At 41.7% G+C, this 17904-nt stretch overlaps 1 protein-coding gene across 1 annotated transcript in view; it reads right to left on the bottom strand.

Moving 5' to 3' along the window:
* Positions 1-15702, bottom strand: part of LOC142487212 (NFX1-type zinc finger-containing protein 1-like) — a 59065-nt gene extending 43363 nt beyond the window's left edge. The window contains exons 1-5 of the mRNA XM_075586053.1: positions 15599-15702; positions 15090-15215; positions 14520-14630; positions 13664-13873; positions 2708-2905 (exon numbers count right to left, since the gene is read on the bottom strand). Of these exons, the coding sequence (XP_075442168.1) occupies positions 2708-2905; positions 13664-13873; positions 14520-14630; positions 15090-15144 (574 nt within the window). The 5' untranslated portion in view covers positions 15145-15215; positions 15599-15702. The remainder of the gene's footprint in view (positions 1-2707; positions 2906-13663; positions 13874-14519; positions 14631-15089; positions 15216-15598) is intronic.
* Between the last annotated feature and the right edge of the window lie 2202 nt (positions 15703-17904).

Here is a 17904-nt window from a genome sequence, read left to right as displayed (position 1 = left end):
CTGTGAGCCCTGCTTTGTTTTGGCCCCGCCCCCCACATCATGGCCGCGCCCCCCTGACCCGTGTGGCCACGCCCCCCCGCTCCGAAAAGTTTCCTGCAGACCGCGGTAGTGAGTTGCACGCGCCGCCGGCAAGCAAGACAGCCGTGCGGACGCGTGCAACGGGGCCTTAGCCTAAGAGTCCTCAGTCAAGCTTTCTGCTGCGAGAACAACAAGGTTTTCTGAAATGTTCCTACTACCAGTTATTTCCCACCCTTCTGCTGAATTTGGACAACTGCTTGTTAGACTATACTTACTCTTTGGTACTTTGCTTGGCCATGTCTGCTGACTACTCTGACCTCAGCTCAACTGACTTCTCCTCTGCTACATCCCTCTGATACTACTCTGTTGGTCTCATACCGGTTTTGCTCTGTCTAGGAGTCTATCTTCACACCCGGACTTCCCCCACACCTTGGTATACTTGGGTAGAAGCCTGCATGCTCCCCCTGCTCTGGAAAAGATTAGAGATAAAAAATTATCTCATGGAATTTACTTAGGGCCTTACATGTATATTTTTCCTATGATGTTTTGAGACTACTGCCGTCTCTAAATAAATTAGCATTCCGTTGCTATTTGAGTGTTGCCAGGTGCAGTGTTTTTTTTTACTCCCAAACATATACAGTCTAATACAGGGTGGACAAACTTTAATGTCCCGACCTGTTGAAACAAAGAAAATTTAGTTTTTTCTTTTTTATTCCATCACATGGCCCATTAAAGTCAGTCCACCCTGGTGTAACAGTGCACGGCACGTGTGTGTGTGTGTGCGTGGAAGTGGAGCGGACATTACGTCATCATGCAGGAGTCTGTTGCTGGTCGGAGCAGATTCGGAGCACTTGTGAAGACCAAAGGATTTCCTTTACAGCAGTTGTATACAGCACTAAGGCCAGGGCCATGGTCAAAAAGACCGTGGTGAGGCGCGCTGAGGGGAAACATTATCCCTACCAGCACGGCTTTAGTTGGCGCATCCGCACGCTTCCGCAGGCTTGCGGAGGCGTGTGGAATTGCAGGCCGACAGGGAAATTTAAGTTTTCCCGCTGCCAAAAGCCAATGGCAGTCCGTGACGTCGGCGCCGTGGCGCGCTAGCCCCGCCTCTCATCCCGCCACAGCCCCGCCTCCCATCCCGCCACCGCCCCGCCTCCCGCACGGCTCGCACCCGGTACAAAAGCACGCACGCTGACGCTCATGCAGGGACAGAAAAAAACTCCTGCTTGAGCAGGAGAGCATGAACGTCAGCGCTGCTGAGCGCTGTCAATGCTACCATGTCCGAGGCCCTAGATGCATCGCGCCAACACCAGAGTGTACATCATATAGACTGGATTCTCCTGCTCAAGCTGTGAGCTTGTCATCTGAGGCAGTCTGATCCCGGAGCAGTCACACTGGTGGTGATACTTTATTCACACATGCTGTTTTTATTGCTTACTTTTGTAAGTGTGTCTGTTTCCCCCCCCCCCCCTTGTCTATCCCCCTTGTTTTAATTAAATACACATTTATGCGCTATGGAGCGTGTGCATTTTGTTTTCTTTTCTTTTTAGGTCCTTGTGACTGGATGTGGTTCATCGCAAAAAGCAGCCTGAACTTCTTTGATTTGAATCTACCTTGATTTGCATATTGGACATTCATTTGGAAGAGGGGTTTCTATAAATGTTTTATGTGTTATTCGTTTGGTTTTGTTTAGTCTATTATCATATTGTTTGATATTCACTTCACTATTAGTGTTAACCATTAGAAAGGTTTAATTATCAATCACCAGTTACCACTTGTTATTAGATATTTTCCAGTTACCATTTTCACTATCTAGTATCACCAATTAGCGCTACTATATCTTCCATTTTGATTGATATATAGATAGATAGATATTAATATATAGCACTACTATATCTTCTATTTTGCTTGATATATATATATATAGATAGAAATATATATATATATATATATTAATATATATTAATATATATATAAAAAATACAATACATTAAGGAAAAATACGATATCCTTAAATTAAGAAACATACAACAGGTGAAACTTATGAATTTTGGAGATGAACACAATTTTAATAACTTCTTTAACAATTAAAAACAAAATACATTTAAATAATTAAATTACAATAAAATGTAAGTTATTCCCCATTTTTGTTTTGTGAGCGTTTTCGGCAATGAACTTTGTTAAAAAAAATACGTACAGATCTGTATTGACAGACGCTCATGTAGCTAGTCTGCGTCTGTTACCAACCTCAAAAATCAATCCCAATATTGACAACTGTTAACTGAAATGCAAGTTAAGAAATCACAGACATTTTAAATTCAGATTTTTATTATAAAAAAAAAAGTGCTTTTTTTCTCTTCTCAATAAAACATGTTTATAATATTTTAATGTTTTTATGATCCTAGGTCACTGTTGGTGTTATTTTATTTTAGCTTTTAATTTAAAACGGATGCAGAGGGCAGTAGAAACATTTGTGACCATTTATTGGCATGCCTGATAAAAAAAAAACGGTTGCCCCCCATCCACTACCCCTGCTCTAATAGATATCACATTTTTTATTTTAATATCAGGTGTATGTTTTTGAAACTCCAGCTGCACTTTAATTTTTTTTAGGGTAAGCCCATTCATTTTAATTTGGATTAAAAAAAAGATACACGAGTAAGGCATGGTTATGCATGCAATTACTTACCTCTTGTTTTATTGCCAGAAGCTGCAATCATGTTTTGACTCGCATATCTCCCAGGACTTTTGTGACGCTGTGATAGTCCCCTTGAGCCACTAGATTGGTCACGCGAGGCTCTTGCCTGAGATTGTGTATAACTGCCTCTTTTACCACGAGAGTCATCCCTTTCTCTTGTCTTTGCTCTGGCATCTCCATGACCTCTATCTGCAAAGCAAGAGCTACAGATGTACACCTATGCATTTGGGCACAACGATACCACAACATTTCACAGATACGTTTCTCAAGTGAAATCTACTGAAATTTGTTTGACATCTTTCTGGAAGACTTTTCATGCTTATGTATTTAAATATTTTTTTCCATTCATGTTATATAGTGCTGAAAACACAAACTACATTTGTTAGACAACAAGGCAATGTCAAGTGTAGAAATGTGAAATATTGTCCCAGTTCGATTTTCAAATCTTCATGTGAAAGTTCTAAGAAAGTTTCTCAAAAGGTTTATGCAATTTAAAAAAAAATATATTTGTGCTTCCAAAAATGCGTTTTCCATATTTTTTTTAACATAAACCAACATTCCCTGCATTAGCACATCTTACTTTAGACTAAAATATTGCAAAGTTTGTCCAATTCAGCAGTCTCCAAACTATCCTCGGGTGATGGCGAGATTTGAGTCCTCATTAAGATACTGTATTGGTGTTTGGCATTGTACAAAAACAGTTTTTGAATGGTAACTGTCCAAAATATTGCTTCTCTCCAAGCATTGTTGCTTCGAACGGTTAACTACGCAAATATTTTCCACTTTAATTAAAGTGCTTTCACAATACTGTCATTGCAGTATAGTCAGTAGCAGGGATCGAATTTGATTCATGTTTGGAACAACCCAACACCCCACTGCTGCAATTGCACAGCTGACATTTTTATGCCCCAAATAACTTATAATATAATATTTGATGCTTCAGGCACAGAAAGATAAAGAGCATATTACCAAAGTGCTGCAAAGCATAAAAGGCATTTTACAACCCATTCAAGTGGATTAAGTGCCTCACAGTTTAGCACACCTTAGTCAATATGGACGGAGGTAATTTGCACAGGGTCAAAAGGAGCAAACATTTGAATTGAACCTTCTGCACCTGCTTCAATGACTCCATCACCCATATTCCGTCAGTGACATACATTTACTCTTTGTTAATATGTTGCTATTGTTAACTCCGTGTTAGTAGTAAACATGGTTTCTTGCTTTCTTTTTTAACTAAGAAAGAAATAGAAGGAACGGCTCTTTGAAACGCGTCAGAGTGACCTTTTTGCTGTTTTTAATGTGCCTACAATAAATTTTTGCACCTAGATCTTTGCAGTTTGCAGTTTTGGTTTACAATTTATCTTCAGCAGCAGCAGATGCACCGCCGTTCCTTCAATTTCTTTCTGCAGATACTCCTGAGTAGGAGCACACCGACAGGACCAGGAAATCCCACAAGGTCAGCAGTGAGTAACTTACCTTTGTTACTTCATTCATGTGATCAGTCCTGCACTTAATACCCAGATTACCACACACGGTATACCTATCACAGGCTAGTGGTATGTGTATGGGTTGTGTTTTTATTATATTGGACATTTGGAATCCTGGGTCTTACAAACTGTCTTTTGCAATGAAGATGATGATGAATTATATCAAGGCATAGTCTGCTCCCGGCAAGCATCACAAGGGGGGGCCCCCTCCTCTTTTTCCTTTTTTAACTAAGAGTATAGGGGTGGTTCCTGTTGACTACATAACGGTACCAGCCGCCAGCAGTCTAATTTCTTTCAAAACTAAAGCGGTCTCACATTTTAATCTGGTCTGCAATTGTTACATACGCCTATAACATATATTATCTCTTACTGTGCATGCAATGTCTTGTATATAATGTATAACCCTGCTCAGGGCAGCCATCAGAAACATGGCCCAGGACAAATGAAAGGAGCAGCCCCCCACCCAATCCATTGCGCACCTACTACAGAAAAAAAATTTTTTAGCGCGCAACTTTTACTTAACTGTTTTCTTGCTATTGTTGATACAGGAAAAAACATTACAATGTAATCTGTTTATTTTAATATTTTGAACAAAAGACAAAGATACCAAATGCTACATCCAATGTGACAAAAGGTGTGGGGGGATTCCGAATGGGCCTGGGGGAGGGGGGGTTAAATATGGGCTGGGGTTAAATATGGGCCGGGTGGGTTAAATATAGGCCTGGGGGCTACATATATGTATAAGTATATGTGTATATATATATATATCATATAAAATACATATATATATATATATATAAAACAATACATATTTTTAAAAAGCAATACATATAAAACCCGCCCAAATACATTTAAAAAATACCCCAATGCATTTAAAAAAGACCCCAAATGCATCTAAAAGACCCCTATGCATTTAAAAAAGACCCTACATCTACAAAAGAGAATACATATAAAAAAACAACCCTCCCCAATACATATAAAAAATACCCCAAAACATATACAAATTCCCCCAAGCCACCAATACAAAAAAGGTTGGACATCTTTTTAGAAAGGAAAGGTATACAGGGATATACCAAATAAGTATACATGAGAAGGATGTTGATCCAGGGAGTAATCCGATTGCCAATTCTTGGAGTCAGGAAGGAAATTATTTTTCCCCTTAATGGGTTTTTTTGTTTGCCTTCCTCTGGATCAATAAGTAAGTATAGTATAGGATAAAGTATCTGTTGTCTAAATTTAGCATAGGTTGAACTTGATGGATGTACGTCTTTTTTTCAACCTCATCTACTATGCAACTATGTAATACATATAAAAATACCCCCAAGCCCCCCAATACAAATAAGAATGAGACTTGCCTTGTGGATGGTCTCAGGTCAGGCCCGGTGGCTGCGGTGGGACTGGTGGCTGCGGGATGGGCCGGTGGCTGCGGGATGGGCCGGTGGCTGCGGGGGAGCAGCGGCTGTGGGATGGGCGGTGCGCCAGTGGCTGCAAAGGGGGGGTATTGCTACGGAGGGGACCGCTGCTGCGGGGGGGCTGGTGGCTGCGAAGGGGGAGCGTTGTTGCGGGGGGGGGGTTAGGCGGTCTGCGGGATGGCTGGGAGGGAGGAGGGCGGGTAGCAGGTCACAGCGGTTGCCGCCGGCCCCAGTTCTCCCTCACTGTCTGTCCCACGAGGTGTCTGATGCTGACGCGTGCCGAAAGCTTAGCCCAGCTGACTTCCGGAGCTGACGTCAGAGAATCCTGCCACCGGGTGCCCGCAGCCACACTGGCAACACTACCTGAGGCAGCTGAGAGCCGGGGCCCGGCTGCGACCGGCAGCAGGGTCTGGTCAGAGGTCGGTGGAAATTTGCAGTGCCGGCCGGGCCCCCCCAAGCCAGCGGGCCCAGGACAGCAGCCCCGGCAGACCCCCCTTGTTGGCGTCCCTGTCCCTGCTCACTTAATGTAACCATGTATTTGTCATCATAACTCTGTGTCCAGGACATACTTGAAAATGAGAGGTAACTCTCAATGTATTGGTTAAAACATTTTATAAATACATTATGAAGTTCAGCTTCTGAGACCAATAGGTCTCTCCCAAATCCAAAATCACAGTATCTTGTATAGTAAGCTTGGGAGAGGACACACTGCCCATATTAGTTCGCTCTGCTTACACTCCTGGTTTAAGCCTTTTACCCATGAGGCTAAGTTTTTCTACATGTAATGTGGGTTCGGCACTATTGCTTAGTAGAATTAAACTTATTAAACTAATGAGTCACTCCAAACATTCCTTTGTGTTTGGCTTCATCTACTTAATAAAGTCTGTTTCTTGTTTGCTCAGTAGTCCTTATTGTAAAACCCACCATCTAGACAAAAAGTTAGTTCCATTTATTTAAGATGGACTATTTTTAAGTTGCTAGATTCTATATAATACTGGTGTGATGTAAAAAGGCAAATGTGGAGCAAAACTGATGCAAATTGTATCATTTTCATCATGTATCAATGTATCAAGGTCTTTGCTCCAAGTTTTCTACTGTTTGTGTCACATTGCGATTTGGGGCATGAGAATAGGAGGATTTAGGGAGTTTCACAGCACACAGATTAGAATGATGATTTAACCCCTCTTATGTCTAGACCCCTGACTGAAACCTGTTCTTGAGGTGGGGGCCCGAGTCCTTTATTTCTGAATGATATGCCACAAGTGGCGTGAGCTCAGACAACGGGAAACTACAATGGCGTTTGTGATATAACCAATTTTATATAGCAAATATAGATACTTGGCAAAATTGTGATCCTTAAGAAAGGATCACTACATTCATATTACAGCACATCAATAAAACATTACCCATAAATAAAACATTACACATAAATGCTGTGCAAGTGTATGTCAGTGTCATGAAGGATGTGGACACCCAATCCTAAGTATCTAGGACTATATGATGTGCCGGCACACTGTTGGAGCTCTTTAATGCAGGGTAGCAGGCTGGTACTTTGCAAAATACTTCAGTACCATTTTTAGCTGCGACTGTTGAGGATCCCCTCCGACGGTGCTCACTCCTCCGTATGTCTTCCCAGTGGAGATCTGCTGGGCCTCCCTGCACAAAGTGAGGTTCTCCCTTCAGTCAACATCTACTCTCACTGAGGGGCATAGACTGGCCCCGGGTCAGAATCAAGCAAGCCTGGAGTCATCCAGGCTTGTGCAGATCTTCCTCACATGTGCCCTGCCAACCTCTCTTAAAGGCTCCTCTCTCCTTAGTCCCATCTCTTCCACTTGCTTATTGGCTTATTCTATGTCCATCATAAGTCACATGTCCATAGCACACTGGAGAGGTACCTGGCACGGGGCAGTGAGAGTGTGTTGCTTGCATCACACAGGGGGTTACAATTATATGTAGCAAACCCTGCGTCTGTGTGTCACTTTTGTATCTAGTATTTGCATCACAAAAATCTGCCTGCTCTGCGGTGGCGTAAACTTTTCTGGCCAACAATTGGCATCAGATGTAAGAAACACTTTCTTACATTTGATGCACACACAAGCAGAAAATTGAGTAATGCATCAAAACCAACTTCTACTGTATGTTCACTTTTAGTTTGATGCATCTCCCTCTGTGTCCAAGACATAATTAAAGTGGTGTTGTTGAAATAATAATGTTGGAATGGACATATTATTGAAATGGACTGGGGGGGTCTATGGAGAGGAAATTGTTAGCAGTGTTCGGAATTCATTTTATCTTTATATGTGTTACTGTATATGTCAGTATGCGTGTTGTTGCAAGAATTAACTTTGCTCCAGAGGGGGGGATATGCACTGAGCCTTGTTGCTCAAACACTCAAATGTTGTGGTCAGCTAAAAGAACCAGTTTAGGTTAGATGAATTGATCTTTGGAGCCAGTCTGGGATAGATAAGATGACTGTAACTTGATTGGTTTAGAAGAGGATTATCCCCTCGTGTACAGGGAATGCATTATGTGATGTCATTATATTCTGCCTAGTAACCTATGTTAAACAAAGGAATCTAAAATGTATATAAAGCCTGCTTGGGCCCTCCCCTGGCAGAGCGTCTCATGGACTATTGTGTGTATGATCATACTCTGTGCTGTACAGGCAATAAACTACTCATTATCCAAGAACCCGAGTTTGCTCTTATATATTTGAGTTTGTAAATGACGATAGTTTTGGCGACGAGGATGGGATTCCAAAATCTCAGACACATGGACCATAGGAGACAGACATCTCTCACTGGAACACTCAACTCTATGATCATTTGATTGATAATTTGATTGATTTACAAATTACCTTTTGAAATGCCTTTAGTGAAAAATGTTGAGTGTTTCATGAGGCCATGATGTCTCTTTGAAGTCTAGTCTGGGTGACGGAAGTCCGATAATGAGTAGGTTATTGTAAGAATCAATTGATATAATCTGTGTGGTTTTAGTGGGTCTTGGTGAGGCAACGTTAATCTATAGTTGTTATAATCTGTGTGGTTCTGTGTGAGGTAACATACAATTTGCAGTATTTATAATCTGTGTGGTGGTAAAAATGGGTCCAAGGAATTCTGTTGAGGAACAAGAGGGTACCGAAAAAGGAACTCCAAATTATATTATAGTCCTCGTTTTCCCCCTAAAAGGTGTTAAAACTGCTGCATTTACTTTAATAATTGACGGACAAAAATAAAAACAAAATAAAATAAGGAAGAAACAGCAAGTGAACTTGACGATTATTGAAAATGATCAAGGTATATGGAGGTATTGAGGAAGTAGACTAACACAAGACCACTTATAGTGGCGGTTTTTGTGAAAGGTTTTCATGCAGAAATTGGGACGCAAAAACAGACTGTGTGTATTGACTGGGAGCATAAAAGATTGTCAGAAATTGCTACTGTGGCAGAATATATGCAACACAGTAAGGAAGACAAGGTGGGGAAAAAAAGTGTTAAATTGGTGCAAGTGCAGTCAGAGTTTTATTTACAAGATAAAGATGAGGAGCCTGTATTTGATTCTCAGAATAGATCACAGGATAGGGATCAAGGAAGGTACAGAATGTGTTATAATTGTAGAAAGTAAGGACATTTTGTCAGAAATTGTAGAGCTCCTAAAAGAGATACATTAGCTGAAAAAGTGTATAAAGTAAATAAGCAGAAAAAACAATGTTGCCAATATAAAGTTAAGACATGCAACCCAAATGACTAATGCCAGATTCAAAAAGTATGAGTGCATACTGAGTGGCACTGACAATGTCACAGTCTATCGGTGCCCCTCATTATTCTCAACAGATTGTTTTTGCCTAAAAAGAATCCGGGATAGTCTGAAATCTGAATTCCCAAGAGGGGTCTTCCCCACCTGGATTGAGAATCTCAGGTTTTCTCAAGTATTATGAATTTAAGTGGGGAACACGCCCTAAGTATAGGTTGAAGGTAAGGAAAATATATTTTTTTCCCCAAATCGTTTTGTTAAGATTGTCAAGTATAACTATGTTACAAGGATTGTTTTCTCGAGTAATCCCTGTGTCTGTGATAGTAAAATCTTGCAAGTTCTTACAAAAATAATATAATTAATTGCACGCTATAAAATTAAATTTTTTAAAAGGTGTACACCCACTACAACATGAACTAATCAACACTGGACAAAAGGAGAGTTTGAGTGTCTGTGGAGAGAGAGGAGGACAAGGAAAAGGGCATAAGTGGAAAGATAATTTGATCTTTGCCATTTTTTGTAATTAGCCCGGTCACTATAAATAAGTGTCCCTTTCATTCTGGCCAGACGAAGGGCTTCTTAAACCAGAAATGCATTATTTTCCCTCTGCTCTATTTCCCCCTCCAGAGAGGAGAGAGACAGTATTAATTTAGCCCAGCTGACGTGATCCCCTCTCCCTCTAACTGAACAAAGATCAGAGATAGCATTCTAGGCACGAAAGTTAATTCAATGCTCCATAGCTTCAAATTAGTTTTAAAAGAAGGTCAGTTATGATAATAAGAAAAAAGAAGGACATTTTTGGTGAATCTTCTTTAGCGGCGTGAATGCAGTTGATTGGAGACAGAAGCCAGTGGTGACGGAAGTGAAATCACTCCTGGGGGCATCTGAATCATCATGCGTGCAGCACAGCCAGTACCTCCCACATGTTCACTGGGAATATGCTCTGTGTCCCGTGCTCTGGCCTCCTCTCCACATACTGCTGCTGCCCGGTCCGCCCCCCCACCAATTAATGTGCCGCCCACCACCTCCCCCCCTTCAACTGGGACCTCCGCCGGGGAGTGGTGGGCCAGGGGGGCATCTGAATCATCACTATGACCTGTGTTTCCAGTGTCCCGTGCTATAGCCTTCTCTGTCCCCGCTCTGCACACTGCTGCTGCCCGGGCCCTCCCCCCGTGATGTGCCGACCACCACCTCCCCCCCTTCGTCTGGGACCTCCGCTGGGGAGAGGGGGGCATCTGAATCATCATGCGTTCAGGTAGAATGGGAGCTGCTCCGGGCCAGGGGACCTTAGACCCCCCGTGTCTCTGCAGGTGGAGGGGAGGAAGACTACGGGCTGCACAGGGCCGGGGGACTTAGACCCCCCTTGTCTTCATTGGGGAGGGAGAGTGAGGGCTGCACACAGAGAGACACACACACACTGACTGACACACACACACTGACTTGACACACACACACCGACTCACACACACACACACACTGACTGACAAACAAACACACTTACTGACACACACACACAAGGAATTCACAGTTACTATAAATATAGAAGTGCAAATAACTAAAACACGCGTTCAAAACAGGGACAAAAGACAAAGAAGTTTCACTTAAAATGCACGTGCTCGGCACACAAACACTTTTTTTTAAATTAATTTCGTTTGCAGGATTAAACTTTTGTTTAGTTATTGTAAGGGAGGTGAGGAATACGTGCTTTGTTTTTTTATTAAATTACTTGGCTGGGTATAAAAGAAGTGGAAATTATGTGTTTGTGTCTGTAGGCTGTGGTTTCAAACGTTTTAAGGAAAATCTCCTTGTGTGTTTTCTGTTTGTGTGTAACCAGAAAATACATTTCAATTTTATTTGTTCTGGTGAGGATATGTTTTGGAATTTTTTAAGATGCTGCTAAAAGCTAACAAGCACATTATTTAAAATTATATGTTAAGGGTGTCTTGCCCCTTGACAATGTCCTGGGGTTTTTATTTTTTTAGGTTGCCATTGAAAATTTAGCCTGCATTGGGCTGTGGGAAAAGCTCCATTTTAATCTCTGAGCTGCTCAGTGTTTCAAGTGTTTTTCTGTTCTGAGCAAAGAATCAAATTGAAATGTTAAAGATAGAGGCATTGTATATTGTGGAGTGAAATGTATGACATGTCACTCAAAGGTATAAAATGCTTATTGGTATATAATGTTTAGGATTGCAATGTAGTATAAGAGCCTAACGCACAAATGTCAGGAGATATCATATTAAATCAATTATTTTACTTTGCTGCTATAAACCAGCAATTATTATTTGGAATACTGAAAAGTGTTTATCTGTCTTGCCCAAGGACATTTGGCAGAACGCCCAGACAAATGACTATGTCCAGAACTGTGCCACAGGTTCTGATACTATTTTAGTAATTAAAAATAAAAGTTTGTTAGTGTAATGTTTTAAAAGACATTTTTAAATATGGCAGTTGTAAAAAGATTTTATTGCATACTGACTCCCAGTATTGATTTGTATTTATATATAGTAATTCCATCGCTCATTAAAGATTGAGCCAGTAGTGGAAGGAAGTTTTACAGATTTTTTACCCAGGCTCACTTGAATCACAGAATTGAGATTTTTTTTTTTAATTTTTCTTAATTTTGTTAATTTTTCCAGGGAATTTATAAAAACTTTTCCAGAAAAACTAGACCTATCTCTATTCTTATAAAGTGAAAAAGAATCTAAGTACAAACAAGGTAGAATTAAATGCTGTTAACTGGGGTATACAGAATGTTAATGTAAGGTATGAGAATAGTGACGAGTTGTAGGCAGAGAAAGGTTGTGAAAAAGAGAAGGAATTAGAAATAAATAGTGATTAAAACAATAAGAGTTTTTTTGTTTTAAACGAAAGATTTCAGAGATGGTTTTGTTTTTTTAGATATCAAGGTTTCTCTGTTCAAACTTATAATAGGAAACTCACTGTTTGTTTTCTTAAATGAACTGGTCCTGTCTGATTTTTTGAACAGCAGTACAGCAGGGCCCCGCTCATACGGCGGGTTCCGTTCCAGGCCACCGCCGTAAAGCGGAAATCTCCGTAAAGCGTACTGTATTGTACCTTTGAAAACACTAAAACTGTTGTTTAGTGACAGCTGGATACTTTGCTGCTGTGCACGTCTTGCCGAAAATTGGCGGAAAAACGGAACAAGCTCCGAACCTAATGAATATGGGTATGCATTGGGAAACGCTGTAAGAGCGGAACGCTGTAAAGCGGGACCCTACTGTAATTGAAAAGAGTGAAGGTTAAAAGCAGCTCATACAAATAATAAACACCCAATTTCTATTGGCAATTCTAAAGTAGATCAAGCTGTGAAACACCCTGCAGCCCAATGTCTGTCTGTAACAGCTCTCTATGTTGCTCACCCTGTCGCAAATAGCACAAACATCATTACTTTACCTATGGTCCTGCAGCATTTTTTATGATAATTTGCTTCACCATGAAAGTGACTGTGTCTTGCGAGGCCACATAGCTGGAAGGCAATAAGTGGATTGGCTCCAGTGGCCTCCTGGCTTTGCCTTCTTCGCTATTATTTTATATTGTTCGCATGGCACATGGGATGTTCCATGCGAGATAAAAAAGAGGGGATTATACAATTTATCAGCAGAGATTGGTGGACGCCTGGCTTGTCAAAAAGAGCGGCATATTTTTGCCAGCTACTGTGTGTGCTATTGCAGTCAACATAACGTAGGAAAGGCTATAAAACCTACACGGCGCAATCATCCGTCTTGTCCATGGGACCCTTTTGTAAATTTGCAGATAGATTTTATTGAACTCTCTAGAAGTTTGCATTATCAGTATGTGTTGGTAATGATTTGTACTTTCTCAGGTTGGGTGGAAGCCTACCCGTGTATACTGTTGCGGCCCCTTTTATCCTCCTACATCCCCGGATGTTTTCCGTTTGTCACGGACTTTGCCGCGCGTCAGCCGCATTGACCAGACAGCGCTAATGGCGCTTAACATTGAAAGCGCCCGCGGCGCCAAAAACGGCCGAAAACATGCCGCATCTGCCCGCGATTTGAAAAATCGTAGGGAAACGGCCGCAAGAGGTTAAAGGCGGCCGCCACTGTACATGCAGATGCTAAAACAGTAGAAAAAAAGAGCTACTGCAAGGTATGGATCAACTTACACATTCCTCGAGTGGAGACTTCTAATTTGACAGAGGATTGATCTGAGGGCTTTCCTATTTTTGTATTATAGCAGGATAAGCTCTAGTTACTGGGATAGACAGGATATTACATATTACATAGATTTCGGCTGATAATATTATTTCTCATTACCTTTTTCAGTTGAGTTGGTTTGATCTTGTCTTGAATAGCTCCCGGAACTACGGTGCGGTTCTGAAGAAGTATAATGCACATCTGGCCTAAGCACTGTTCTTGCCCTGTTTTCAGACCGTGCTCTGATGTCATGATTTCCATGCACTGTAGATCTGGGGTTTCTTGAGAAAGTACCGCCACCTCTCCCTCCAAGAAAAGAATGTAGATCATCTATAAAAATGAATGAAAGAAGCAAGGAGTTTGTCAGTGTAGTGGTTGTTGGAGAAGTAATATTTTATATAGGAAGAGTTGATGAAGAGTCACATTTGACTCTTTTGACCCTGTCCAAATTTGATGCAATAGGTGACTGGCTGAACCTTTGCACAAAAAAATGTAGAGCTACATGGCAGACCCAAAGACTTTATTAAGTTTCTAAATGGCTATTGAAGACACCGTCCTAAACTCCACCTTTTTTGTTTCTTCATTATAAATACAGTATTATGCATTTCAATAACATCTAACTGCATCATAATATTGGTGTGAAAGTCCATGAAGGATGCATGTCTGAGGCATTTGAGAGACACTTGATAACACTCCTGATTGGTTAGTACATGGTGTTCTATACTTACAAGCATGATCGTATACGCTTTATGAACCGCTTTGTTAAATGGGTTCTTCACTGCTGCAGATTCGTGATTTGGGGACTTTTTATATTATTATACGAACCAACGTGCCTTTGTTGTTAAGTTACGGAAGATTTGAACAACACTCAAGTTTAAATTCACTGATGGAGACCTGTAAAGTATTTCTGAGCGATTTGTTGAGGTTCCTTCAGTACCAAAGTTATGAATGTACAAAGAGTGTATTCTCCACTTACTGTTCAGTTCACCGGAAGGCTGTTGGGAATTATTCATATCTCTGTTGCCTCTTGTAGGATTGTACATACTACATTCTTCAGATCGTCCTCTGTCTCGGCTGCTGTGGTTTCCTACAATGGAATAGAATTCTGAAGTTGTGATTTAACAAGTGGCAGAGCCATAAAGATGGCTGCATGAGCCTTGACTCACTTAGGTACCATTAGACCCAACAAAATCAAGAGTACATCTTCTCCTGTACCTCCTGTGAGGAGTATGATAAAGTACTTCTCTACTTGGAAAGATTCTTTGGGGGATTTCAATTAACTTGTCAATCTATTATATTCAACAGTGCAATAAAGGAAGTAAAATATATATAATATTTTTGTGTTTATTTACCTCCTTTATTGCAATTAACTTTATTGAATTACACTAATAACCTTTGGTGCAGGTTAAAACTATACTGGAGCATAAATCTACTGCAATGAAAAGATTACAATCTCCCATCTCATCTCGCGTAGCCTTTTCAGAAGCAATGTTTAAAATGTAACATTATTGTAGGTAATATTTAGTTTCCAGACAATATTTCTTACTTGTAGTTCCGAAGTTACCACTCTGTTTAGCATGACTCTTTTGGAAATTATGCATATTTCTGCTGTCTCTTGTGGGATTGTACTTATATTCTTCAGATCTTCCTCAGTCTTCACTGCTATGGTTTCCTACAAATAAATGAAATCACAAATTACATTGTGTATAGAACAGCATCGGCAATAACCCACTTAGTTACCCTTTACACCATGTCCCCAAACAATAAAGGCCACATCTACCCCTGAATCTCCTGTAAGGCGTATGCAGAGTGTGTACATAGACCTTCACTCAATGTAATGGCAGCCCAAGTGAAGGGTGGATTGTAGCGGGTTGTATTAAGAACGTAACTTGCTACCTGCATGAAGCACGTATTGGGTGCTGCACCACTAGATCCAAGAACACTTAAAAGACTATAAGTAAAAGAAAATAGAAAGAGGCACATAGGGCTCGTGTTGTCCTTGACTGTGACTTGACCCTTAAACATCAGGTGTCACTCGTGATCACATCACTTTACCTGGGTCTTTAAGAAACAGAGCTGCGCCTCCTGCGGCTGGTGCAGAATGCTGCGACCAGATTGCCACACCAGTTCTTCAACAACACCTGTTCTCTGCACTGGTTCCCTGTAAAATGGCGAATTTATTTTAAGATTGGCTTGTTGACATTCAAAGCACTACATCAGGGGTGCACAAACTGGGGGACGCGGCGCTTATCTTATCATTTTGATATGACTTAAACGCACCCAATAGCAGAAAACATTTGAACTCAGAAAGATAAGGCTCTTTGACACCAGAACAAGAGGACTTAATGCGGATATGGAGTTTCTCACACACTATCAGAATTGTTTGTAATTATCCTGCCTGCCTCTCTGCCGATGTTCTTATCCACACCTTCCCCCCAAACAGCATCCACTTCCCCCTCCATGCTGTTCCTTGTCAGTTTTATCCCTTCCAATGTCTTAAAACACCACTTTCTCACCCCACCTTATCTACAGTACACCTGTTTTTTTTTTCCTGCTCTCCCAACCCCTGCTTTAGGCTAAGGCCCCGCTCCCTCAGTCAGCGCGCCCGCACTGCAGACAGGCGGCGCGCTGACAGGCAATTGACCGTTACCTGTGGTCTGCAGGGAGCGGGAGCGGCGGCCGGGGGGGCGTTGTTTGAGCGGAGGGACCTGCTACTCTCCCCCTCCCTCCACATGCCCTCTGCTGCTCCCGTAAATCCCCCCCCCCCTCTGCGGATGGCTGCAGCGGAGCTCAGATTCAGGGAGCGGGAGATACAAATTTTCTGCCTCTAGCTGGGCGCACCTCCCTCCTCCCGAGCCGGCCGAAAGTTAACCACAAAAAACCCAAGACACACATAGCTTCTCTCACTGCTCCACTCACACACACACAGGCACTCACACACAGGCAAATACACACACCAGGGGGGGGGGTGAATTGGAACGGGGATCGGAGCAGAGGGGGAACACGGATTGGCTCCCTTGCGTGTCACGTGACGTGTCACTCTCCGAAACTACAAGCTCCTTGTAGCTCCGGCTGGCTGACGCGTCACAGCATGCAGTCAGCCACGCCGGAAGGAGCCAGTGGGGACCTCCAAAACGGAGGCAAGCAGCTGGTGGCCCACGGCCGCGCGCACCGCCGGCTGCAGCGGGACCAAGGCCTTAGCCAGATTCCTTTGTTAATCAGCTTTAGCCTTTATCCTTTGTTAATCAGTATTATTGACCTGAGGAAGAGAGGAGAACTCTCGAAAGCTTGTCCTTTGACATAAATTGTTAGTCCAAATAAAAAAGGTATCACCTAATACTGAAGAACTCATTTATTCTGCAGTATCGCAACTGGTCTAACTTTTCCGATATAGTGAAAAGAAAAAAGAGAACCAGCGCTCAATTGAATATATAGAAATAATAAAAACGTGATAAAGTGTCCAATCAAATAAGTAAAAACAAAAATATGTAGTGATCAAGGGGGGAGGGGGGCATGGCATGTACTAAATAGGGATGCTGCTCTGATGAGATTAAACCTAATCCATATGTGAACAAAAAATAAAAAAAGAGCGCAAACCTCTTATAGTAAATGTCAATATGGGCAAGTTTAATAAAAAACATGGAAAGCAAAGTCCCTATAACATTGAAATGACAAATATGACATAAGAGGCAATGAACATATAATAAAATACAATGTATAAAAATGCATATAAAGAAAATATGACATGTTTGATCAATTGCTGAAACAATGCTAGCTGTATCCTGGCTGAGAGTATTGATAGAAAAGTGTCAGTATGTAACCAGTCCCATGGTAGTGAACGAAATCATTTGTAGGGAGAAATGGATATAGGAACAATCTCACCAATCTCACAGCAAAGGTAGATGATCCTGGATGGTGTACACATTAACCTGTCAGCTAAACCCCTCAGATGCACAGCAGGGAGGCCAGAAGGAGCTGATTCTGGAAAAGCAGTGTATTCTTTGTCTTCGTTCACCAACCGGAAGGTAAAGGAGCCCAACGATATTAGTAGGGGCTACTAACCCATAAGCATATAACCAGACCTCACAGTTATTCTCCCCGCAATACAACTCTCAATTTTACCGCCAGTAGAAATGAAACAGCATGCTTCTTTCTGCCTCCAAACAGCCCCAGCCAAAGGAATCCTCTCACAGCTGATCGGTGATCACGTGATGACGCAAGCCCAACTTTGTCAGTTGATGCGCTGACTTCATCATGATGAAGTTATGATGCCATTCCTACAATTCCTCCGTCGCTGCTGGTGGGGGTTATTCCCGTTGATGCCGATGTTAAACGGGGTCTTCCGAGTGACACTCCTGCTC

The sequence above is a fragment of the Ascaphus truei genome, chromosome 2 (genome assembly GCF_040206685.1).
Source record: "Ascaphus truei isolate aAscTru1 chromosome 2, aAscTru1.hap1, whole genome shotgun sequence".
NCBI classification, from domain to species: Eukaryota; Metazoa; Chordata; class Amphibia; order Anura; family Ascaphidae; genus Ascaphus; species Ascaphus truei.
The sequence above is the reverse complement of the archived record's forward strand: the minus strand, read 5'-3'. Positions and strand labels throughout refer to the sequence as shown.